Genomic DNA, 27200 nt, shown 5'->3' with positions numbered 1-27200 from the left:
CAAATAAATGGACCTGTAAACAAGCGCACATGAGAGAGACAGAATGATCTCACAAATAGCACATAATAATAAAAATGCCAGTACAGAATCATTCTTAAAATGCAGGGGCAAAAGAGATGAGGAAAACACTGAATGGGAAAATGATTAAGAGTTCATCGCTATATGTACAAAAACAGTATTTCACCAAGAGTGAACTCACATATATTTTGTCTATGCAAACTAATTTCTGCTCAAATATTATTTTTCCTTTGAGAAATATCTTACTTTAAGTCTAATAATTTTTTTAAGTTTTCTGTCAAAGTGCTCAAGCTATCTTTCCAAACTCATCCACTATACCCTGAGGTCACTCTGCATTTTATTCTCCCTCTTGACGTTGCTTGACTTGCTCTCTAAAACTGTTATGAGCAGTCCTGGGCTAATGATACTCTCTATATAGGTTAGCTCTAAAGCATTAAAGTGAATTATTAAAGTGTTCTTTTTTTTTATCACAATATGAATATCATACCAGATGGAAGATCGTCCAAGGGAAATTCAAACAGTCTGGATTTGTAAACTGAATGAAAACGGAAATCCTCCTGAAATAACACAAGACAACAGAGATTAAGCACATGCAACCGGCTATCTCCAGCCTCAGGCAATCATAGCTGAAGAAGCTGAGACCCTTAGAAGAACCATAGCTTGCCTACAAAATTCTCCTCGGTTTGGAAAGGCGATGAGCCATTACACAACGCTCTCACTCCTGGATTCTCCCAGCACCAGAGCGATATCCTATTAGAAGCAAAATGCCTTTGTAGACAGAGAAGCCAAAGCTAGCAGTAATGGAAAATAAATGAGTGGACCTATTTCCCCAAGGAGAGGTAAGACATCTCAGAAAATGGGTTAATGTTTTTTATAACCGGTTCCTTTCCATGGATCCCTTTCCCCCTTTTAGAGCCAGACACTGTTGCTAGGCAAAGACTGTAGAGCTAACAATCATCCTGGCACTGGGGAGCAGGGTGATTGATACAAGCAGATGCCCAGCAGACCTTGCTCCAAAATTTAGGTATCATACGAAGTTCTGAGAAAAACCACCAGATATAAAGCCACCTTTCTTCTAAATAAAATTAATAAACATTCAAATAATTTCTTTTGGCTGCATTCAACTACCAAAAAAAAAAAAAAAGAGTATCATAAACTGTCAAGTTTCATGATAGTACCTTTTAAAAAAAATCACCTGGTCAAGCAAATTGATACAACAGCTGGCAATAATAACCTAGAAAATAATATATAATGCAAATAGTTTCCCAAACCAGATTGTTGCTGGGTGGCAAAGTAATAGTGATTCTATAAAATAGGATCTGGAATTTTTTCTAGATTGACTTGCCTCTCTAAGTGTTTAAACAATGTTGCATGATATAAGGAATAGTATCTGTGTGTACAGAACTAGAATAGAAGTGTCTCCGTGATCTGTAACACTAACTAAATGCTTTTCTAATTTGTGGAAAATCAGTGTTTCAACTGAAGTGAAGGAGATAATTAAGACAATGTAGATTTTTCTCAACTTCATCAGCACAGGGCCTTAAAGACAACAGGCAGGAGAAAACTATAATCAACAGAGAGAAAAATCTACCATCTTGAAAAGAAATCTGTAGATTTGATGTGTAACAGACTGAATGTTGGTTTACCCCCAAATATTCTTATGTTTAAGCCCTAACCCCCCTTGTGGCTGACTATATTTACAGATAGGGCATGTGAGGAGGTGATAAAGGTTCAAAGAGGTCTTAAGGGTGAGGCCCTAACTGAAGGCGGCCATCTGCACTCTATGGAGAGAGCCTTCAGCAGACACCAACCTAGCTGGCACCTTGGACATCCAGTCACCAGAACTGTGGGAAAATAAACTGTTGTTTTTAAGACATCCAGTATTTTGCAGTTAATGATTCTGTAATATCTTACTATATTGATAGTGACTGCACTAGAGGGGGTGAGGATTTATAATATGGGTACCTGTGTTGCATATCTGAAACCAATGTAAGACTGTATATCAATGATACTTTAATTTAAAAAAAAAAGACTTCTAGTATTTTGTTATGGCAGCCTGTGCAGACTAAAACAGATCACAGCACATTATGATGGAGATAGAAATGGAGGCTTCCAAACATCTCAGTAGGAAAATGTTTCCAACATAAAGGAGGAAGAAGAGACAGACTTAAAAAACAAAAACCCACTTGTGGTCTTGACTTATTCAATATTTAATTTTAAAAAAGTATTTTAAGGTAGTCAGTATTTAACTTAAAAAAAAATATATATATATATATGTGTGTGTGTGTGTGTGTGTGTGTATATATATTTTTTTCTACTATCATGGCTATTAAAACATTAAAATGAAAGAGAAAAAAGAGGATGAAAATGAAAGGGGAGAAAAGTTCCCAGCATCAATTTTTACATCCGCCACAGCAGAGAGAAGGAGCACTTACCTGGGAGGTGTCATTTTCTTCTGGCTCAATGAGATACGTATGGTTCCCATCGTAGAACATCCCACTGCCAAGGACAAGGAAAGAGGTAGGCACAGCCATCAACTCTGGCCTCACAACAAGATGCATTACAACCAGCTGCTGCCAGAGGACCAATTTACTGCTCAGTGCCCATTTCCCAGTTCCACCCATCACCTCCAGATCCCCCTCAAACACACACACACACACACCATACACGCACACCATGTACACACACACCACACACACAACACACACGCACACTGCTGGGAGGGTCCAATCAAGGCTCCACAGAGAAGACGACATTTAAGCAAAGACCTGGAAGCAGGGAAGAGGAACCACAGGGACACCCACGTACAGAACCTTTCAGACTCCTGCTGTAAGGTAAGAGAATCTTGGTGTGTTCCAGAACACCAAGGATTCAGTGTGGCTGGAGTCAAGTGGGTGACAGGCAGTGACATAAAATGAGACCAGAGGAATAGCGGGGCCATACTAGGTAGGACCTTCTAAGCCTTGGGTTTATTCTGAGACAGATGAGGAGCCACTGCAGGATTCCAAGCAGAGGGGAAACTATCTCCTTTAAAATTTAAATAATTGCTTCAACAGCTTTGTTACAACAATAGATTTGTCAATGGATTTGAAATGGAGTGTGCAAGAAAAAGTGATGTCAGTGAGGACTCCAAGGTTTGACCCCAGCAACTGGAAAGATGGAATTGCCATTTAATAAGATGAAAAAAACTGTTGGAAGAGCAGAAAGGGGCAGGCACAAGGAATAGAATGCAGCGAGCAGGGTGTAAAGTTGGCCCTCTTAGGCTGGAGATGACTATCAGCCAACTGAGAAATCCTCTGGCAGGCATTTTAAGCTACAGATGGCCTCAACTCCCACTCAAAGGTCTCCTTTTAGGAGAACATGGTCCTTCTCCTGAGATCAAGCCTCTTCTGATGCTGGAGGAACGTGTCTTATTCAGGCGCGTGATGGGGGCAAAGCGGTGATCTGCAGTGACTTTCAGGTTAGGTGGAAATACGTGCATGACACCCAAGCTGTGAAACATAGAGCAGTGTTTGTCTTTCACTGGTGGCTTAGTGAAATCAGTTGGTTTCCCTGAGCTATTATCATAATGGCCTCCAGCTCTGCGTCTATCCAAATTCTTTCATGCCTGCTATAACATCTTCCACATGTCCTCAACTGTATATACCCTCAGAACTGCTATCCTCACATCTGTAAGGCTTTCAACCAAAAGTACATCTTCTGAATTTGGAATTTAAAGCTAAACAGATGCAGGATGTAAGATATTACTGACAACATATGCCTAAGGAATCAGTGGGGGGAACCTTTTCAAAACAGTAGAGCAATTACTGCAGTAAGCATTCTCTGCCCCTGAGGAGAAGTGGCCAGACCCATCCAGAAAACTGTACAGACCATCACCCTTTGCCAAAATTCATATGACTATGCTGATCAGGTAGGAAGCAGATTATTTTGTTTAAATAGTATGGGGTTAGTGTCCGATGCAAAAATCAGTTATTTTTATTGGGTTCAGCATCATGACACACATGATGCAAAGAAAGCAGATTCTGTCAACCATTCATAACTAGAAGTTTCTGGTTCCCTATACGACAATCTTCCATTATTGATTCTTTAACAACTAAAAAAGCACGTGTTTTATTTGCTTTGTTTGAGGATTGACACCTTTTTGTTATATTTATATAAATTTCAATGAGTATACTGAGTCCATACACTGTATATACTTGAGAAAAACCTGCAGGCAGTACTTAGTCATTATAGGCCAACTGGACTACAATTTGAAAAAAGCTGAATCAAAACAAAATTTTGAAAGAAAAACAGCCATTCTTACAAATTGCCATAAACTTACATTCGATTTGATCCTTTAAGTCTCCATAGTTACAAGATTTTGTCATAACACCAAACATATCAGGACCAAAATACTGCCCATTAGTCCTTTGAATTTGAAAAAAAAAATGTGATCTTGCAGGTTCTTTATGGAAAATACATTTAAATCTGATTGTTTCCCCTTCTATGTTCTTCAACTGATTTCAGCAAATCAAGAAAAATGAAAAATCTCAGGATGCGCTTGGTAATTTATAAAAGATGAGTCATGGGTGAAAATATCTACATCACTGCAATTGAGACAATAGAAATTATTTAATATTTAGTAATATTGCCCAAAAGATTTCTGTCAGCAATGTTTGTTCAGAAGGCAAAAAATCAAGATGAAAAGTAATAATTTGTAAATAACAAGAGTATATCTATCCAACATGCTCATAAACATCTAGGAACATTCAGACACACTTATACACAACCCTGACAGTGTTCCTAGATAATGGTGGGTTTTCTGTTTGTTTCTTTTTAATTTTAAATGAACAGGTTTCTAAAGGCAGAAGTAAGTTTTACTTAGTTAAAATAACTGAAACAGGCTCTGAGTTCCACTTTTGATACAATCATTAAAATCTCTTCAAAGTCACTTTTCCATCCTCCTTCAAATGACTATTACGTAGGATTAGTATCAAGCTATTAGTCTTAGGCTCTTGGGTCTATTAGAGTCCTTAAAAAGCAGTAATACCTTTTTTCTGCTTCTCACAGTATTCTGTCCATTAGGAAAACTGGGAGGCCAACTGGAATAAGTACTGGGCAAGATGCTTACAGTGTGACTTGGGATTGAGATTTTAAGAGGACCAGAGAGGGGAAAAGCCTCTTATTTTTCTATCATTCTCCTACAATCTATACTTGCTGTCACAAACATCAACAGGCTCAGTTCCCAACAGCTGTGCTCATCTTGACATCAGCTGTACAACTGTACTGCTGAAAGAAACTTCACTGTTTCTTTTCCCAAAAAAGAAAAAGCAAGGCTCTCAGTTATTAGGCAGAGATTCCTATTCATAAACACGTCTCTTTATTCAAAGAATTTACTTAAAAATAAGTAAAACAGTCTTTTAGAACAAACAATAAGCAAATGGAAGTCTTCCATGCTCTCAGGTACACGGTCCTTTCTCTGACTATTTAACTAATGCTCACACTCTCCGTTCTGTCTCTCACATACCTATGGTCAAAGCCTGATCAGAGGTGCCACTTAGGCAGACTGTCTAGATTTTCCAGGCTTCCCCATTCAAGCTCTTCTCCAGCTCTCTTTAAGATCCGTCCATCTAACCTCCCTCCTTGGAAGATCCTCTCACAGCTGGTTCCAAGGTACACTCCACCTTCTTCAGGTGACATTTCTCTGGAGCCCTCAAACATCATCTTATTCTTCAGGGCCCACTCTTGGCTTGCATTTTTCTCAGTTGTTTCCTCTCTCAAAGAAAACAAATATTCTTATACACATTCCACAGTAGGTAAACTGTGCTAGATTTAGCTTCTCCATCAGACTGTGAGCTCATGTTCTAATCACCTTCATTTTTCTAGTGGCTGGTTGAAGCACACAACCCAACGACAGCCAGTTAGATGAAAAAGCTGTATCGCTGATGTGGTAACAGACAGGAAGTATTTTAAAGTTTACAAACAAAAATTTAACAGAACTGAAATGCTGGCTTGGTCTGTGCCCAAAAAGGCAAAGCAAACAAGAAGGAACTGAGACGAGTTAGCCTGAGTAGAATGATGAGGAACGACACGGAAGCTTTATAAGGGGTTACAACACAAACAGAAGAGCCACCTGTGGGTCACCACCATGGACAGGCCAGAGGAAGTAGATGTATTCCCATGTTAGACATCAGCAGACATTCTTTGAGATGAAGGTTATGAGAAAGGAAGCAAGGCCCCGAGGAAGGATGAACTCTGTTCCCTGGAGATTTCTGAGAACAAATGGCCCTCCCACAAGTTTGCTGGGGGTTAGGTGGTACTCTGGCTGGAAAAAAGGGGCTAGAACACATGAGCTCTTGAAGTCACTTGCAGCATTTTGTCTTTGTGCAAGGAGTCAAGGGTTTCCGGCTACTGACATGTCTATGATTCCACAGAATATAGCAACTGACATCAAGGAGGAGCATGGGGCAGAACTGGTACCAAGGGGCTAAACATTCACAGAAACAGAGACCAAAGTTATGCAAACCACTCTTGTCTCAATGTGGATGAAACTAGAGAAATGCTTCAAATGTCACTACAAGGTATCAGATGATAATTCCAAAGGCCCTGGTCTCTAACACTCTGATTTTAAAATCTGCTTGGTTTATAAACCACAACAAAGAAGATCAAATCCATCACTGACTTAAAATTATGTCTTGACATAAATAGAGATTTTAATATAGTGCATTACAAATAAAGAAAATAATGGAAGGAATGGATGGCACAAAAAAAATTTTGGATACTTACTGAAGACCATGGCATGTTGACATTGCAGCAAATGAGGCAGGGTTTCCCCGGATATGACCCTGGTAATAACAGTGTTCACCTCCCTGCAAGCAGAAACAGAGAACATAAGGCTTTGGCATCACAAGAAGAATTAGCTGTGTCATTTTACATATGTCTGCCCACACTGCACCTCCATATGTAAAGCTCTGTACCATATTTCATTATTCAGATTAAAATTATCAAACCAGTTCTAAAAGAATTATTCATAAACACTCCTATGGAGCTGACTCCAAATCAAAAGACAGGGAAATAAAAGTTGACTTAGCTTTCCTTTTATGTGGGTGATGCTAGAAGGAACAAAGAAACAGATACTGAAATACACCTGCGGCCCTTGGACCAGGATGAGTTTAGTCATCTATTTCCCCAGTCATGGGAAACTCAACCTTGAGCAGCGGCAAGATGATACTCTTCTGCATAAAGCTAAGGAAAAATGAGTGTAAATCACTTGAGAGTCACTAAATTAGACTGATGAAGGAAAACAACTAATTTTACAGTATTTGTATGAAAACTTGATAAGTTTATACTAGTTCTTTTCTCCAATCAGGAATGACTTTACTGGCAAGCACTCTAGGGTAGGGTCTGAAATTGAGAAGTTTCTTTTAGCGGCCAGTTACATTAACTAAAGTCCACTAAGAGACTCAGTGTTTTGGATTAAATTGTTCCTGGAAAGGTAATAGAGTGAATCCTCTGCCACCTCAGGATGGTGCCACAGTCTTTAAATACTTGCTACTCAGTGTGGTCTAGAAACCTGCAGCACTGGCATTACCAGAAGCTTGTCAGAATTGCAGACTCTCAGGCCCCAGTCTGATCTACTGTATCAAAACACGCATTTTAACAAGCTCCCTAAGTGACTCATATGCACATTAAAGTTTGAGAAGCATTGCTTTAAATCACTTTTTCCATTCCTCCACTAAGCTCTTATTTCTTCAGAAGCTAAAAGCTTCTCATTAAACTAACCCATTAAGATATGAAAGAGTGAAACAGAAACAACTGGTAGACTGGGTGGTTCACAGGGGCAAATGTGACCTACTTCAGTCTGCCTTAAGGACTGACCCTACTCAAAATATGCAGTGCCTCACAAGTGGAGGAGAGAAAACAGGAGATAATGTACTAATGTAACAAGCCGAAGATGTTCTTTTCACTGGAATTCCGAGGAAGGCAGCCTCGCCTGAGCTATGCTCCTCATGAGGTAATCCCACAGGACAGGATGCACTGTGGCTTCAGTGAGGGCTGGAGAGCAGGTAGGACAGTACACAGTGCAATCCCTGCCCCTGTGACATCTCCAATTCCCAAGGGACTCAGTGAGCATCATGAACTAGGACTGTGGCTGGATTTGATGGAGGGCAAGATAGGGTGGGACTTCACATGTGGGTCTCCCAGGGAATGTAACCCAGGTTACAGAGTTAAGAGCAAAAACAGCCGAGGGCTGACTTCCTGGGTAGAGGTGGTTTAGTAGATGTTAACAGCATGAGATATTGGCTCCTTCACTCACTAGCGGTGAAATCTCCAGCAAGTTACAGAACCTGCCTGGATCACCTATCAAACGAAAATAATTATCTCATGGGGTTGTTCAGATGATTAAAGAATTTATAGCAGAAAGTGTTTAGAATAGTGCTTGGCATTTGGTATACACTCAGTAAATGTTTGCTACTATTATAATTTCTGTGTGACAATGATTGACCTATTTAGTTTACATACACAATCACCTTAAATTCTCACATCAATCCTATAAAGAAATATTATTAGCCCTACACTACATAGGAGGTCACCATCTCTGAGCGCCAAGGCTGACCACCTGAGAAGCTGCCAAGTAGGGATGCAAACTTTCTGTGAACATATGAACACAAAGCCTGTGTCATTTTCCTTGAGTTACTCAGGAGCTGGGGGTCATGCAGTGCAAATCTAAGCTTCCCCCAAGCTGATTTTCTGCCATTAATTTGTTTTTAATTTATTTTTTGAGTAGGGCCAGAGTAAATTTAACAGAATTTAAAATGTCCTCTGTTGGGCTGTTGGACTGGTGACCTGTCCATAAGATTAGGTTGTAAATGCATCAGAGGTCATTATGTTTCAAATGAGCTTGTTTTCCTGGACATATCTGATTGGACCAGAAATCAACAACTAGCTTTCTATTGGCCAGACACAAAGGCTAAAGTAACCTGGATAGAGAGAGAATTCTATCTAAAAGTGTTTCCCTATACCAGAAAGTTACTAAATAACCCAATCAGATCTCTCTCTGAGGTCTAAGACACACAGTGAATAGTAGATAATAAGATAGTAGAAACAAAGATAATCACAACAATTATGGTATCAGATCAGGGAATAATGGAAGTTGATAAGTCACTATATGTGGGGCAAATATGTCAGAAAGTCATATAAGAAATGTTTTAAAAATTACTAAAAGTTTTCTTTAAAATACCAACTCGGGAAACATGTTATATTAAATCATAAAAAAGACCAAAAAAAATCATGTTTTAAAACATTTCCCCAATACATTGGGGCTAAATAAATGATTAAATAACAAAAAACAATCTTTTACTAATTTCTGATTCTGAAAAATAGGAAATCAATCCAAAACAGCATATGATCAGGACCCATCTGCACAAAAGCCTAACACTGCAAAAGAAGAGCTCAATGTGGTTGGATTATTATCAAATGTTTCCATGACACTTCAGGAGAAGCATAAACACAGGGTGGGGGGCGGTAGTCTCCTCAATTGGGCTATTATAATTCAAATCATGAAGCTCTCAACTGATGGTATATATAATTCTTCTAAACAATGGCAGAAATTAATTTTTGTGTTGTGTTTTTTTTTCCAGGGATTATTCAGCATAAATCAGTAATTATTTAAACTAAGTACTAAATTAATGAAGATTATTTTTGTTTCCTTTGACATATCTGGAAAATTTCTTAGTCCAGGATACAGGCTTTTATATTAAATGGCTGGCTTCTTCAAGTTATGTAACTCTATTATAAAATTTATAAAATTAATAAAATTTAATAATTTTTATTTTTTAATAATTATTTTAATCCATTTTGTAAAAGTAATAAATGATTATAGAAACGATATTCTAAGAATCCGGGAGGTACACAGTGAAAGGCAAAAAATATTCCCTTCATGCACATTGCTCAAGCTGCTATTGCCTTCTAAGTAGTAAGTATTTTTGACGGATTTTGTGTACCATGTCAGGAATAATCCATGCATATTTAAGAAAATGTATATACACATATCCTTTTAAGTGTACAAATGGGTTTATACTATGTGCAATGTTCTGCCACTTGATTTTTTTTCCTTACAGTAACTTGACACCTTTCTATATCAATACCTCATTCTTTCAAAGATAGTATAATATTCCATTACAGGGTTGAACTGTAATTCATTTAAACAGTCCCATACTAATGGACTTTAAGATAATCTCCATTTTTTGGCTGTTATAAATAATATTACAATAAACATACCTTCACGTATTTTTGTATACTTGTCAGTTTATATATATATATATGCGTGTGTGTGTGTGTGTGTATATATATATATATATATATATAGGATAGATTAGTAGATGTGGACCCAATAGGTCAAAGAATATGTGCCTTTTAAATTTAAATAGATATATTTTAAAGGACAAATATAATTGCATTTCTTTGCACTTATAACTGTTTTAAAAGATGCATTGCATTTGGAAATAATGAACTGCATTTTATTAAAAATTGTGTATTTCAATAAAGACCACTACTTAAGCCAATTTTCCCAAGTCTTAACAATTATAAAGGTTCTCCATATCTTCATATGACTTTTTTGAGGCACCAGATGCCTTATGGAAGTAGGTAATATATATAATAATCTAAGACAGATGTAGGAAAAGAGAAAAGCCAGCCATAGCTTGACTCTTTATCCAATGGCCAGTCATAGATTTACTCCTTACTGTCTCTTTTGTTCCAGAAATAAACCCACTGTCCTTGAAACTTTCTTCATTTTCCTTGATTTAATTATAGTCATAACAGTACAGATGTTTATTTTTTAGCTGGTTAGATAATTATAGCTAAAAAAATTACCCACCTCTATAAAAATGAACTACATGATAGTTCATATGTCTATTGGCTTATTTTCCCAGAGGACAAAAAGCTTATTGCAATTTTTTACTCCAGGGAAGTCAAAATAATCACTTGTTTGCAAAATCCAAAGAGAAACCACATTTTTGTTAAACAGCCAGAAAGACCTCAAAAGACAAAACAGAATTTATTATAAATGTGATAAAATGATAGCACAAGGAAGTAACACAGACTGGGTTATAAAACAGCAAAACTCCAAGAATGGGAATCCATAAAGGGAGCATAGCAGCAGGCCATGGTCATGTGCCCTCCATCCAGACCTGAAAAAGGAAACTCTCCAACTTCCCAGCTCCAAGATAGGCAGGGCCACCTCCTCCAAAGAGCCTCCTCAGATTCCCTTCTCCTCACAAATTTATTGTCATTAACCCCTTCTCTGAATTTTCTTATTTTTAACCTGCACTACATCTCTTCACACCTGCATCTCTGTTTCTGTCTTTTGTACCCCATCGTGGTTTCCTCCCAGCAACGTATGTGTGCCTGACGTATGTTTGTAACTCCAGGTGTGCTGAGAGAAAACCTCCCTAAATCTCAGTTTCTTCATCAATAAGATGGGGATAATATTTACCCAGCTTCTTCACAAGCATATAACGGGGAATTCCACGAGATAGCAAAGTCCACTGTAAACTGCTATATAAATAGGTGAGAGGTGCAGTCAGAGAATATTTATTCGATGAGGGATTCTGTCATATCTCTTCAGCTAGGTTTCTCATAATTTATTTGTTAAGACTAACCATTCAGGGCATTGATTAAGGATGCAGAGTACTGTGCCTCTTGCCCAGATGGCTTGTTTAGGCAGCTCTGAGGTGAGACCAAGAAATCTACATTTTAATAAACAGTCCATGTTTTTCTTATGCCAGGAATACACTACAGCAGTGGTTCTCAACTTTGACTGCTGGTCAGAATCACCGGGGAGCTTTTCAAATCCCAATGCACAGGCCAAACTCCAAATGAATTAAGTCTCTGGCGATGGAATGCAGGTGTCAACTCCTCCTGAAGTGCTCCAGATGACCCAAGAAGCTGCAGAGATTGAGCCCCGGGGCACTAGGTAAGTGTTACACAACAGCAGTGTTTCCCCAAACCGCCTATCAGAATCGTCCTGGTGGGCTTTGCAAACCCCAACTCCCAAGCCTTCCCTCAAACCTACTGAATCAAAGTCTCCAAGGAAGCAGGGTCCCAGGTTTTACAGAGTTGCAAAAGAATCCCCACGTGATACTGATTATTGCACTTGAAATTATTAACCTGAAATTATTCAACCTAATATCAAACCATCCCTATGTAATGGACACCAGAAAGATGGAGATCTTCCAGAGAATTAAGTATCTACCATATCCTGGGCATTCTTCTTGGTGATCTTGATAATTTATGTGATATTTCATGATGACTGATGAGGTAAATATAAATTTCCCCATTTTACAAGTGAGGAAATATAGATTGAGAGACAGCCTTCATACCCCTTCACCCTCAGGGGCAAGTTTCTTTACACAGGTGGTTCTTAAAAGTGTGATTTCCAGCCCAATAGCATCTGCTTGTCAGAAATTCAAATTCCCAAGCCTCACCCCAGACTTACTCTATCAGAAGGTCTGGAGATGTGGCTCAGCCACCTGCGTTTGAGCCAACTCTCTGGGTGACTTCAGCGCACTGTAAAGTTTGAGAACAACTGCTTTGCACTACACATGCCTCTGCATCCTAAAGTCCCTTACTGCTAAGCTCCAGAAACCCTACAGTAGTTCCTACACTAGTTCCTGAGCAGATTCATATGAGGCAGAAAGGATATTCACAGCCATAGCTCTCCTCCACAGCTTTTCTTGTTTCCTGCAAGCCTGCTGACTTTATCAGAAACAAAACAGAAGGTAAAAGGTGAGATTCAAGATGTGAGAATTCTGCCATGTACAAAGCCAGGATGAGGAGAGCTACTTTATGTGGATGCTGGTAACAGGATACCATACAGGAGAGCTTTGGCCTGGATTAAAGGGACTAAGTGATCAACCATGGTGGTTAACCTAGGGCCAAGGGGTTTCCCAGGATGCTACATCCATGAAAGTCACAGGTGAATCTGGGTGATACAGTCACCAAAAAGGGACAGGGCCTGCACAGACACTTCCAGACCACACCACCAAGCCTTGTAACCCTTATGTTCCTGCTCTGCCCCTTGAGTCAGAGCCCTCTGCTCCTCCATGGGCACCAATGCCAGGACTGACCTCTTGCCCTTGTGGACTGGAGCTCACGCCCATCATCCTCCACAAGGGAAATGCTTGCTCACTCTAGCACAGTTGTTCTCAACCCCAGGCACATTTTAGTTCACAGGGGAAGCTTTGTAAAAAAAATACCAAGCCTCACTCCACACCAATTAAATCAGAACCAGGGGGTGGGACCTGGGCATTTAAAAAAATCTGCCCAGATGATTCCAACATGCTGCCATGGCTGTGAAGCTACACTCTAGCTAATACCCCTTTGCAGGAACTGAAGTCCTGCCCTGGAACTCTAGAGCATACTCGATTCCTCCCAGGCATGTGCCCTGCCCAGACTCACATTTTTAGCTGCACACCTGGAGTCTGTACCACCAGGTGCTTGCCTGCAATCACCTCTTCCCAATTTCCTCTCGAATAACACGAGGGACGTGCTCTCTTTCTTCCCTTGCCTCTCCTTTCAATAGTGAGAAATGGGATTTTCAAGCATTAATAAGTCAGGAATATTATGAGTCTCGCTAGGGCCATCTGCATGAAGGAAATTCCTAGAAAAGCCAGATATTATATGGGAGAGGAGCCACCAACCCACCCTGATTAAAATTCGTAACTTGGGATTATAGAGAATCAGCCTATTCTTATCAAAGGGACATGGGCTAAACATCTGTTCAGGTACAAAGTGTAAGAGTATCTGATTCCTCTCGAGAAAGTAGAGAGAAAAACAATCTCATCCCATTTTACTGTAAATTAACCAAAGAAAGCTATAATTTAGTGGTGGTTCCCAAATGCCAATAACTCACGGATCTATACTAATGCATGCTAAAATCTCTACCAGTGCATGCCAAAATGAGAAAAATAAGCACAATATAATCAATTTTTCATAAAGCTAAATGTACTTAATTTCTATTTAACTGTCTTTGATTATCCTTTCTTCTCTTTGATTATTAAAATTACCCATTTTTAATTTATCAATAGACTTTTTATTTTGGAACAATTTTAGATTCACAGAAAAGTTGCAAAGCTGGTACAGAGGATGCTAGTGTACCTATCACTCAGCTTCTCCCACTGTTTACATCTTATATTATGAGGGTACATCTGTCAAAACAGAGATTGATATTGGTGTGTAACTTTACTAGACTCTGAACATTTAGCTTTCACCAGTGTTTCCATCAATTTCCTCATTCTGTTCCAGGATCCATTCCAGGGCACTATATTACATGAGTTGCCCTATTCAGTGTTTTTGATTTGGTGGCAATAGTAAATAGAATTTAGGCATTTAGAAGAAGTTGTTTCCATATATGGCAAGATAAAATGATTGGCAACCCTATATTGATCCCTAAAATTTGTTTTGTTATTATCCTGGGCTATGAAATATAATCCTGGATCAAGAGTATAAATAAATACTTCCTAGACTTTAACACAGTACTATCGGTTTTCAAAAGATTTTTTTAAAATACCCTTACAGATTCCTCAAGGGAGGAACAACCTAAGACAGGCACAGTCGCAGGGCAGCCATCAGGTGAGAAAATTGGGGATCAACAGAGGTGAGGCTTAGAACCTCACCCCCCCTGTTTTGAGATAAATCTTCTGCATCCGTGGATGTTTTGTTGCCCTAATCTATCTTGGATTAATACTTAGTCTATAGGCACACACCTGATCATCTACATTTGCCCTCTTACAGCAGCACTAAACTATGTTTTCTACCTTTATCTTGCATCTACCTACCACTTCAGCATTTTATTAAAAATAATAATAATAAGGGAGAAATGTGGGATTCACATATAAATCAAGTATAAAAATCAAACGAATATTCATGTTTGACCTGATTGTTTATAGTTCAGAATGCGTGATCAAAACCAAAAGTTTCTGTGATGACTGCCCTTGCACTGTTCACCATGTAAGAACTTATTCACTATGTAAGAATTTGTTCACCATGTAAGAACTTGTTCGTTATGCTTCAGAAGATTGGAGACTGTTGAGAATTAGGCTCGGGGTTGATTAATGATTGTGCATTGAGTCCCCTATACAGAATTTTATTGTTGTTAACAACCATTTGATCAATAAATATGAGATGCCCTCTCAAAAAAAAAAAATACCCTTACATAATCAGGCTTAATTTAAATGACTGATTAAAACGTCATTTTTTAATATAACCCATGGAAATAAATTCTGAAAGATTACTCAATAACACTTTACTATCATAAAAATCTAGAACTCCTCATTGCCTGAGATTTTCCTGGACTATCCTTGCAAGGATGTTTATGTTGTGGACAGCTGGACAGCCTTGGAAGACAGAGCAAAAGGCAAGCACGTTTATTCCCTATCACAAAGGACTGAGGACTCCTAACATCAGGGTTTCTCTCTAGTAACAGAATACACTGTGTATGCGGGTATCACCTAGTCCTTTCCTCTGCCACCTTCTGGGAATCTAGGCTCAAGATTATGTACAAGAAAATGTTGATATTCTGGCTACAGTAATAAAGTCCTTTGTTGCTGATCCAAGAGTCACCTGTCTTCTGCCAATACACATGGAATTACAGCAGCCTGATACATTAACTTGTTAACTTGCAAAGAGGATAAAGTCTCAGACCTTTGCAGTTCTTGAAACTTGGATTCCCATCTTCCCCTGAAAATTAGATTTGCTAACAGTGAGCCTCCCTTTCCACATTTCCATCCTCCTGTAGAACAAGGATCAGCTGAACTTGAAAAAGGCACACACTGCCCACTTTATCGTAGCTAGCCTGCCTGTCATTTATCCTACTGGTTGACACCTTTGGACATTTGTGTTTGTCACCCCATTCCAGGGTACAACTGCTCAACAGCATCCAACTTATGAGCTCACTCCAACATCTAAAGCCAAATAGTCAAAATCTATGCACTATTTTAATATTCATTGATAAGCGCTAGGATCTTGTAACATAGTTATCAATAAAAACAATTTTCAAAACTAATAGGATTCTTCATGTAATTGTAGATTAATGATACCAAAATAAAAAATAATAAATAATAAAAAAATTTTAAAAACTAATAGGAGACAAATCTAGCTGATGGAATAATTTCACTTATAAGATGCATGGCTGCTGTTGAAGAGAAAAAAGTAAATAATATTTTTGTAGCAAAAGTTTCCATAAGAAAGGAAAAGAAAGAGAACTAAAAAGTTACTGGATATAAATAAAAGTGAAAAGGAAAGAGTCTTATTGGAAGATGGTGATCACCACAGAAATTTTGAGCCCTCAACTTAAAATAAAAAAAATAAGCCACCAGAGACCCAGTGAACTTAAAAAATCTATTTTTATTAATGGTGCAGGAGTTTTTACTTATATTGATTTCCCTGGGTTATATCAGCTGTGGAAAACAAAGTATGGAAACTTTGATAGGCTCCCAGGAGTTACTGCTTACAAGTATCCTAAATGAACAAGTGTTAAAGTCTTTTGAGATGCAATGTGTTTCTTTTATTTTAATGTTCAATTTACAACTTTATTAAAAATATTTTTTTACTGAAGTTTCACTGATACACAATCTTATATTGGTTTCAAATGTACAACACAGTAGTTTAACAGTTACCCATATTATTAAATCCTCACCCCCTCTAGTGTGGCTACTATCTATCAATGTAGAAGGACATTACAGAATCGCTGACTATTCTCTCCATGTTGTACTACCATCCCCATGACCAACTTATACGTGACTGCAAATTATTGTGCCTCTTTATCCCCCTCACCCTCGGCCCCCCCACCTGTCCCAATCCCTGCCTCTTAGTAACCAGTAGTCACTTCTCAGTGTCTGTGAGTCTACTGCTATTTTGTTCCTTCTGTTTTGCTTTGTTTTTATATTCCACAAATAAGTGGTATCATATGGTACTTGTCTTTCTCTGCCTGGCTTATCTCACTGAGCATCATATCCTCTAGCTCCATCCATGTTGTTGCAAATGGTAGGATTTGTTTTCATCTTATGGCCGAATAGTATTCTATTGTGTATATGTACCACATCTTCTTTATCCATTCATCTACTGATGGACACTTAGGCTGCTTCCATATCTTGCCTATTGTAAGTAATGCAGCAATAAACATATGGGGGAGATGCAATGCATTTCTAGAAGGTAAAAACTTACTAGTGCTCCTCTTAATGTGGGCTCAGGCACCTCCAGCAACATTCTAATTGTTTTTACATTAGTTATAATCAAATGCCTTCAGTATTAATTTCCTAAGACCGTCGTAACAAATTACCAAAAACTGGCAGCTTAAAGTGACAGAAATTTATGCTCACGCAGTGCTGGAGGCTAGAAGTAGGAACTCAAGGTGTTGGCATAGCCATGGTCCCTCTGATGGCTATAAGGAAGGATCCTTCCTTGCCTCTTGTTAACTCCCACTGGTTGCCAATGACCCTTAGGGTTTCTGGTCTTGTAGACCCATCCTCCAATCTCTGCCTCTGTATTCACATGGCAGTCTCCTTGTGGGTCTCTCTCTCTGTCTTTAAGCTTTCATCTTACAAGGACACTAGTCACTGGATTAGGGCCCTCTTTTTCACTTATTACATGTGGAAAGACCCATTTACAAAAAAGGTCCCATTCACAAGTACCAGAGACATGAATTTTGAGGGGATATGATTTTAACACAGTACAATTTCTCATCTCTCTGAATGTGACTGAGTTAATTTTTATATTCATAATCCAGGGATTTTACTTCTCAGAAGCTTGGTTTAGTCGAATAAACTGGAGGTGTCCACCACAGCATCAATCATCTAATAAAGATTAACCCACATCCTAATTACTCTAGCAGGCCATTCTAGTTTCCCATAGCTTCATTTAAAAATACTCATCATTATTTCTATACAAACCATATGGTGAATCTGACCTTCAATGTTATTATTAAGTCAAACAGAGCTTCCCAAGTCGCTTATTTTTAACCAGAGAATAGGCAAGGGAAATTATTTTGCATCTGTCAGGTGATCATTAGAGACCCACTAATATAAGAATGTCTTATCAGACTACTAAAAAATTTTAGGTTCCCACAAAATGCTTCTCAGCAACAAATTACTGTAATGTAGAGAGGATACTTACTAGGTTCTCTAAGATGCAATCTGAAATCGGGAGAACGGAAAAATCAATGTGGACCACATACAGTGACTACATAATTACAAACTCATGAAATTATAACTCTTTCCAGGAAATTACTACATCACTGTATCTTTTTACAAATAATAGAAGTTTAAATGTATTGTTCTGAGTTTTTTAGCATAAAAGATGCATATTACCTAAAACCTTACTCTGTAGTTGATGTTTGAATATTAACAGGAAGAAATATAACTGACTTTGAAGACAGTTAAATGAAAGGAAAGCATATTTGGCATCCCTAAAATAACGCAAGAAAAAGATTTCCATCTAAAAAGGAGATTTTTGTTGTTTTTTCCTCCTTTTTTTGTTTTTTAATGTAACTACATGAGGGTCTGAGGTAAGAACAAGAACATGGTTTCTTTCCCACTTTTACCATGAACTCCTCTTTCTTTAATTTCACTACCATTTGATCATCCTCCCAACCACTCTTCTTTTGGAAGGAAGAATGAACAGGGAAAACTCAGAGCTGCCAAGGGACGACTGCAACTGCGGCATCTCTGCCTTCTTGCACCTTGAACCTTAAACACTGTGCTCAGTATTTACAATAGCCAAGATATGGAAGCAACCTAAGTGTCCATCAGTAGAGGAATGGATAAAAAAGATGTGGTACATATACACAGTGGAATACTATTCAGCCATAAGAAGAAAACAAATCCTACCATTTGCAAAACACGGATGGAGCTAGAGGGTATTATGCTCAGTGAAATAAGCCAGGTGGAGAAAGACAAGTACCAAATGATTTCACTCATCTGTGCAGTATAACAACAAAGCAAAACTGAAGGATCAAAACAGCAGCAGACTCACAGACCCCAAGAAGGGACTAGGGGTTACCAAAGGGGAGGGGTGGAGGAGGGCAGGTGGGGAGGGAGGGAGAAGGGGATTGAGGGGTAGACAACAAGTAGTGACTCTGGCATCTTACTGTGCTGATGGACAGTGACTGCAATGGGGTGGTGGGGGGACTTGATAATATGGGTAAGTGTAGTAATCACAATGTTGCTCATGTGAAACCTTCATAAGATTGTATATCAATGATACCTTAATAAAAACAAAACAAAAAAACACATTGTGTTCAAGAACTCAACACTAGCACTAGGTTGGCATTTTTACCCCTCCCTGGATGACTTGGAATTAACCCAGGAATGATTTAAAGGTACAAATAAAGGACTGGCTTACTGAAAGGAACTTCTCAAGCAATGATCTTCAGGGAGGCAAACAAGTGTCTAAGGTTGTATCTGATAAAAAGTGATGCTAGAAGCCTGAAAAAAACAGTGTTTTTTTAGCAACTATTTCTAGGGGCACAGGCTGGTGGTATGCAGTTTTCTGTTATTACTTATTTTCCTGTAAAATGAAGGAAGGAGTTGAATTAGACGAACTCTAAAGTCCTTTCTGGTTCTGTGATTTGCAATCTATTTTTTAAAAAATCAAAGGCTGCCAATATTTTATTTCTTTCATATAGCAGGCCAAAAAATCAGTATCTTGTACACTGCACTTATTAGAAAGCAATTAAATTTAAGAGCAATAACAAAAGATGCTCATGTGTTTGGAAATTTTTTAATGTTTAATATAAATTTTTAACCAATTTAAAAATTGTTTCTAAATACCAAAGTAACTTATAAGTCCATAAAAGTCATGGTATAAATTAAAGAATATGCATGTCTGTCCTCATTTGATATACGAGGAAAATGAAGCACAGAAAGAGTAAATACACTCTCCAAAGCCATGTGAATATTAATTGGCAGTCAGGATTTGAATTTAGGTCTGCCTACCCTTAATAATATTCTTGGTCTTTAAATCTGACTGCCTCCAAACAACAGATCTGTCCTGGACTTAGAAACAAAAGAAGTGACAAGTTCCATCTTTTAACACTATTCAAGAAAAACAATTTTTTTAACTTTTGTTTTAATCAGAAAGTTAGCATGACCTGAAGAGGGCAGCATTTGCTCTGTCCAAAAATCTAACTGCTATGTGGTTTAGCCCATTTGGAATTATCAAAGCCACTACTCGGCCTTCCAGAAAATGAGTACACTTCCAAATTTTTTTAAAATACTGAGAGAAGGAAAAACAAAGGCAAAATGTAATCAACATTGTTAAGTCCAAAGGCATCATCAGGCTGTTTCCTTAAGGCTGCATCTGATTTCTCTGAGTTGAGGCTCAGGTCAAATATCAGACTCCGATTTTCATCCAACTCCCCCAGCACCTCTTGCTCTAGCCACCCTCTGGTTTCTTGATGATCCTGCATCAAGGACTCTGGACTTCTACATATGCTAATTTCCTTAATAAATGCCTGAAAAGCTAATTTCCCTGCTATTTCTCCCCTCCCATGTCCCCTGCCTGTTACTTATCCTTCAAACTTCAGAATTAGTACCATTTCCTTCAGAAGGGTCTTCCCTGACAACCAGACCAGGTCAGGTCCCCCATCAAGTGCTTTCAAGGCAACATGGAGTGGACTTTTCTCATGGGACTCTCATCACTGTCATTTAAAAACGCCTTTTGGGAGTTATTTTCATTCTGCCTTTCACACCTACTAAGCTACAAGCTTTCTGAGGGTGAGACTTGTATCATACAGTGTTCAAAATTATATCCTTCAGCCAATGGTAAGCCCTCAACACATATCTATCCAACGAGACAGAGCTGAAACACGAGTATCTGAGAATGTGGACTTTTTCCTACTCTGCCATAAATCTCTAATGTCAGCTTTCGTAGTCACTTAGACTCTGTATACCTAAGTTTATAGGAGTTTCCTATAGGGATAATTAAGTCCACTTAATATCTACCTACCTTTCTACCTCACAGATGCAATGAAATGCCTGCTATGATAAAACTCAAATGAAGCCTTGATCAATCTCCCCAAAATGGCTGTAAACATCAAAACTAGATATTTATAGGTATTTATTCTCTGGTCTTTACTATCTGTTCTTATTTTTATAGTAGCCACTTAAACACCAAAAAATAAGAATTTTTTGTCAATAAGAAAATAACACGTTTAGGACAACAAAGGAATCATTCGTGTTTGGTTTTTTTTTGCTTCAAATCAATCACAAACTTGTCCAAAACAACATTTCCTGTTCAATCATAATTACTCTAATAGTTTGCTCCAATTTCAGAAAAAGTTTACAACAGATTTGTATAAGCCCATATATTTAATGAAAAGATTAGTTCTAAAATTAGAATAAAATAGGAATGATATTCTATTATAAAATAGCTAATTGGTTCTACACAGGAATACCATTAATTACACTACTTTGAATTTTTTAATTTATGGCTGAATAGATCTTTTTAAGTTTATAGATAACATCTTGAATATTAATAGATGAAGTAATTCTTTGGATACTTAATTGAAAAAAAATCTTACACTAGAAAGAAAGTAAAGATGACTTTCTACTCAAATAGGTTACAGAGCTTAGAAACAAAAGTCATGCTGACACCAGCTGTCACTTTTCGTTTTTCCTTACTGCCAGCACCAAGACACGTGACCTGTATAAACTGGTAATGGGCCAATATATTTTCCTCAGGCTACAGAGTGAACACTACTTGCAATCTTAACAATGCCATTAAGGCAGCTGATACATTATACATGATGATGGACCTAAAGCAACTTTGCTTCAGTCCCAAGGGACAGAAAATTTTACTTAATCCCCAAAGAATCCTATAATGCAAAGAAAACTAAATCATGAAACCTGAGACCTTCCTGAAACCACACTGATGACAAGATGGCAGAGGAACATATGTCTGCCTAAGCCTGCCAGGGGGAAAATGCACGCTCTGTCCAGCTCATCAAAAAAAATACAGGAGATGCACCTGGAATAAGTGTTACATGTGAGGAAAAAAAAAACGTTTTATCAGTTTCTGTGATTTGTATTGCTCTTTCATTGCTTCGGGTGTGTGTGTGTGTGTGTGTGTGTGTGTGTGTGTGTGTGTTTGGGGGGAAGGCAGGGAGTATTTTGAAATACAAATACTTGGCAAAATTACAACTAAATATGTTCTCGTCTTCTGGCAGGATTATATGTTTTAGCTTAGTTACTCTTGTCCATAAAATTTCACATTTCCTCCAGATGCAGATACATTTACACATAGGCATAAGATGGACATAAGAACTGAGCCATGTGTTTGCCATCTGCAAGACAGAACATATTCCAAACAGTTGTAGTCTAGAAGCCATGGCAATCCCCTGGACTGAACATTACTCAGTTCTATGGAGAACAAAGGACTAAAAATAAACCCCAAGAGAAAATAGTTGAAAAAACAGAGCTACCTAAGAAGGCATTTGGTTTTCTTTAGAATAATGGCAATTTTATATTTAGAATAACCGAGACTCATCTGAACCAAACAATTACATCTCCATTTTATGGCCTACTAAAACAGCTGCTAAAGGAGATGTAATTGCATGTGGTAAATTGAAGCACTGTGATTTAAATTCTGGTATTCAGATTCCTCTGCTATTCTGGTTATTCCATGGAGAGGGTAGACTAAAGAGGGTGATAGCAAAAATTCTGGCACTAGACTTCCTGGCTTCAAATCTTGAGCCAGTTAGTTAAACGCGCTGTGCCTTAGTTTCCTCATCTACAAAATGAAGATACAATGGTACTATGGGAGAACTAAATGACTCAGCATATGTGGCATACTTTATTAGACTAGTGCCTGACACAGAGTAAATAAACACCATGCAAGCATTTATTATTTCTCTAGCTGCGACTAGTACTTCTACTGTTATTATTCCTAAATCCAGTTACCAGCATCGATCTCATCAGGATAACAATATGATTCAGAGAGGCATAGATTATATAAAGCAAGAAATCCATAACGGTAAAATGAACGCCTGTGGGGGCATAATAGTTACGTATTTGCAAAAATACAAATTTTTGAGAGTGATATAAAACAGAACAATGATATAAAAAGAATCATTTTATTATTTAATTCCATTAAGGTGAGTGTTTCTTTCACTGGAGAGATGTCACCAATAACCTTAATGAAGCCAAATGAATTTGGCTTTGTAAGGAGAAGAGGTTAACTCTTCCAAGAGACTAACATTAAACCACCAGCAGCAGTTATTTGCCCCTAAGATGAGACTTTGTCCTGGAGCCTGAGTTAATAGGCAGCAAATGAAGGCCTAGTCTTTCTACAGGAAAGCAACATATGGCAATTATCAATCAATGAAACCAGCCCATGAGGACTCCCATATACCAACTACCAAATATGTGTGTTTTTTCCAGCTATATATATGTTCAGGATTTAAAATACTCATGTGGAGTTATCGTGGTCTTTGTATAAATAATAGAGAAAATTAATGAGTCTTCCTTCTGATACAATCCACTATTTAAAAATGAAAGTATTTAAAAATGAGCAGCAGCTCAAACCCACAGGGCCCAAAGGACAAGGTTTCCTATGTTCGCTTATTTGCAATCACAGAATCATCTCTAAATAAGAAGATCCTGGAACTGAGCCTCCCCACCATCTCTGGAATTCAATGCAATAATTTCTTATTAAAGTACTGGAAGTAGGAAAGTATACCCTACTTGTACATTTATTTCTTTTTAAGCCCAACTCTTACTCTTATAGGATATTTATGTCCCAAGGTTTTCTAAAAATCATTTATGTCAGCAAGTGGGGGCTAATGAAGTCATTAAATATAATAAAATTTTAAACTAGTTTAGCTACAGTGAGTAACTAAATATTCATGTTTAAGGAAAATATGTTGATCAATATCTTTTAAAAAAATCATCCTAGGTCATTACTAGTTGGAAGGATGTTAAGGCCTGGCTAAACTGTTTCAGAGTACGAGCTTGAGAAGAAAGGCCTCGAAGTCATCCAATTTTAAAATCTGTGTATTTGTGGCTAACTTGTTTGTATTGGTGTAAAAATATCATGTCTGTAGCTATGACATCTGAAATTTTCCCATGGGCAGAGAAAACCTGTGCGAGGTACCTGCACGCCCACAGCTCACCTGTAATACCTGTGCGGGGAGCCTTCCTTCTCCCTGAACAGGGAGTCCACTCTCAGAGGTTAGGCTCGGTGGGGAGAGCTGGTAGTCCCAATCTCCCAGCATGTGTGGCAAGAATATAGATATAGATACCCACTCTGACATATGGGTAGTTACATGTGCCAAACATTACTATCATTGTTTCATTAATCTGTGATACTTGTAATCATCTCTATTTACACACACTCAGTTAAAGAATCTGTGCTTCCTAATGGACAAAATGGAGACCAAAAACACTTCAGTTAATGGTATATGAACTATATCTCAATAAAGCTGTTTGTTAAAAAATCCCGGTCACCATGGCAGCAGGAGCCCCTCTGAGGAACTAAGGATCTCTGACTGGTAGTCTGCTCGCCAGGAGGCCTTACAATGCATATCACTGAGTGTCTCTACTGGGTAAAGGCCTCCGCATCTCCACAGAGCCAGGGAAAATGCCTGACATTTGGACTTGAAATTAAAGGTGACAAAACTAAGAGCTTAGGTGACAACTTCTATACACAGATCCATTAAAAAAAAAAACAACCTTTTCTAAAAGCATGTTCCCAGGCTTAATTACTGTCTAAGTGACTAAGTACTATTCCCTTATCCCAGAGGCTATGGAAAAGCTTCTGCAGAGAGAATTCAAGATAGAAAGTGTGTTTCTCAGATCAAAGGGAAAGTTGTAAATATGAAAGGGCTTTATAGAAGAGAAATGCTACTGCTGAGTGGTTACCCTTAAAAAAGATAAATGAGATTTTAAAAAGCCTTTGTATACATTAGTTGGCAAGAGTGCCTTGCCTTTCATCTCAAAGACAGCCTCAAAGAGATAACCTAAAGGCAGTTTGAAAAAAACACAAGTTTCCACTTCAGAAGATTCATCACTGACGCAATGGTATCGATGGCCCTGTACTAATGCATGCAGCAAATTTTACTGCACACCAAAGCCTGGTATTTCTTTTCTTCTTAATCACTTACTCTTCTTGCTTCTATAGAAAGAATCAAGATTCTCGATGGTGATGCAGTTTTGAGAATCAATAAGGAAACCTGATATCCAGGACAAGCAAAATCAGATTAACCCCTTTCATCATCTTTTCTGCTGCAATAAATATATACAATGACACTGCAGCAGTTGAATAGCTATTTTTGGGCTCCCATGGACAAAAAAGAAACAGTTCAAACATTTCTGTATTATTCAATTGCATGCAATGAATTCAAGAAAAATCTATGTCTCATAACAAGATAAGTGAGGTCTTTTTATTTTAAAAAACAGTAGAAGCTGCAGAATGCAGTCACTAAGCTATAACCTATATTTAAATAAACTAAATTCTGTCACTAGTGACAAACTGAGAACACTTTTTACTTAAGAAAGGAGACCACTCTATTTTACAGCACTATATAATTACTTGTGGGGTTTGGGGTTTTTTTGCAAACAAAACATCTTAAAAAATACTTTAAGAAACATTTAACATATTGTACTCCTTTTAAAATATTCAGGTATTGAGATGGAGAAATCTAGAAAGCAAGACACAAGAAAGCTTGAACACCATTCAAGACAAGTCATTTTCCATGGATGCTGTTCAGGTTTATAGGAGCTACAAAGTTAGCATGAGTCAGGAAGGTATCTGTTGTCCTGACAATCATCATATTTAAAATTTTCTAAGTGATTTCTTACAGCCCTCCTCTAGTATTATTTTTTTTTTCCTGTCCTTGACATATTTATTGTGGAAAACAAAGAGATGAAGTCAGGATAAAAAAGGTATCTCTATTTTAGGAAGGAGAAATGAGCAGGTACTCTGACTTAGAAAAATGAGTATAAAAGGAATCTAGAGACGCTTCTAATAGCACAGGCGCCTGCTGGGAGATGGTACTGTGCTAAACTAGTGACCTTTCATGGAGCTTCAACCCCAGGGAGGGAAGATAGATGGGAACAGCAGGAGAAAAACTATTTTGTAAAAAAACTCAGGCTTTCTCCTTGCTTCTATATAAATTTTCCCGATATTCTGTTCCCAGAAATAATAGTGGACATTTAGATTTGCCTAAAAAATATGTAATAAAAATTACACCATCATTTCATCAGAGTAAAAGGTTCCCCCAGAGTCACAACAATCTTCTCCACCCTTATAAGTAGATGTTTTGTCCTCTGACACCTGCTCCCAGCACAAGCACTCTCCCCTATTCCTTTACCCATTTCCACACTTCAACCTTGACCCACACGCCTTTGCTTTCTTATCCATCTTCTTACTGCCACTATGGATGTAATTAAGACTTTGAGGCAATGATCTCTGAGTGCACTCAATTCAATTAAATGATGGGTAGTAACCAGTTGATTGCCAGTTGAAAGTCAGTACTGTATAATGGGTGTCTGCCCAAGCTTATCCTTACAGATTAGCATCCTGATCTAAGGACAAGCTGGAGGTGCTCACAGACAGCAGTTTCAAAATAATATGAGCTCATTAGCAGCTCTTACTTTTGATTATTATCATAAGACATCAAAAAATACTATTAGAGCTAATGATATTGATAACTGGTCATGATCTTGCATTGGTAATAAATATAATAAATCATATCTCTATTAAGATGTCTGTTTTCTCTTTTTCATCCCAAGGCAATCTGCCCCATGCCCATCTATACATATTTCTGGCATATATAAAGAATTAACCATTCCTTTCCTCATGTTCTAAAAGTCCTACTATGGCTATTTTCCTGAGATGTGAAAAAATAAAACAGGCTTCATCCTGGGTGTGTCTTCGCTGTTTTTGCCCAACAACTGATGTTACTAAAAAAACTACCCAAATGCATAACCAAACTTGAGAGAAATATGTCGTGGGTATTCAAGGAGACCATCATTTCAGTTTAAGGATTAGATTATAGAGAACTAATTATTAGGGTCAGGGAATGGGAGATGTAGATGAAGGAGGAGGAAAAAATAGAATGTTTGATATCTTGATCTGGGTGATGGTTACACGAGTGTATGCACATGTCAAAATTCATTAAACCATACACTACGATTTGTACATTT

The 27200-nt window shown here is 37.9% G+C and overlaps 1 protein-coding gene across 27 annotated transcripts in view; it reads right to left on the bottom strand.

The window, feature by feature from the left end:
• Positions 1-27200, bottom strand: part of ADAM22 (ADAM metallopeptidase domain 22) — a 238033-nt gene that overhangs the window by 76519 nt on the left and 134314 nt on the right. For all 27 annotated transcript variants that reach the window (XM_036911799.2, XM_036911798.2, XM_036911800.2 and 24 more), the window contains exons 5-7: positions 6784-6866; positions 2454-2517; positions 506-575 (exon numbers count right to left, since the gene is read on the bottom strand). In XM_036911799.2, coding sequence (XP_036767694.2) covers positions 506-575; positions 2454-2517; positions 6784-6866 — 217 coding nt within the window. The remainder of the gene's footprint in view (positions 1-505; positions 576-2453; positions 2518-6783; positions 6867-27200) is intronic.

Source organism: Manis pentadactyla, chromosome 7 (genome assembly GCF_030020395.1).
Source record: "Manis pentadactyla isolate mManPen7 chromosome 7, mManPen7.hap1, whole genome shotgun sequence".
NCBI classification, from domain to species: domain Eukaryota; kingdom Metazoa; phylum Chordata; class Mammalia; order Pholidota; family Manidae; genus Manis; species Manis pentadactyla.
Note: the sequence above shows the minus strand (reverse complement) of the source record. Positions and strands in the feature narration are given on the sequence as shown.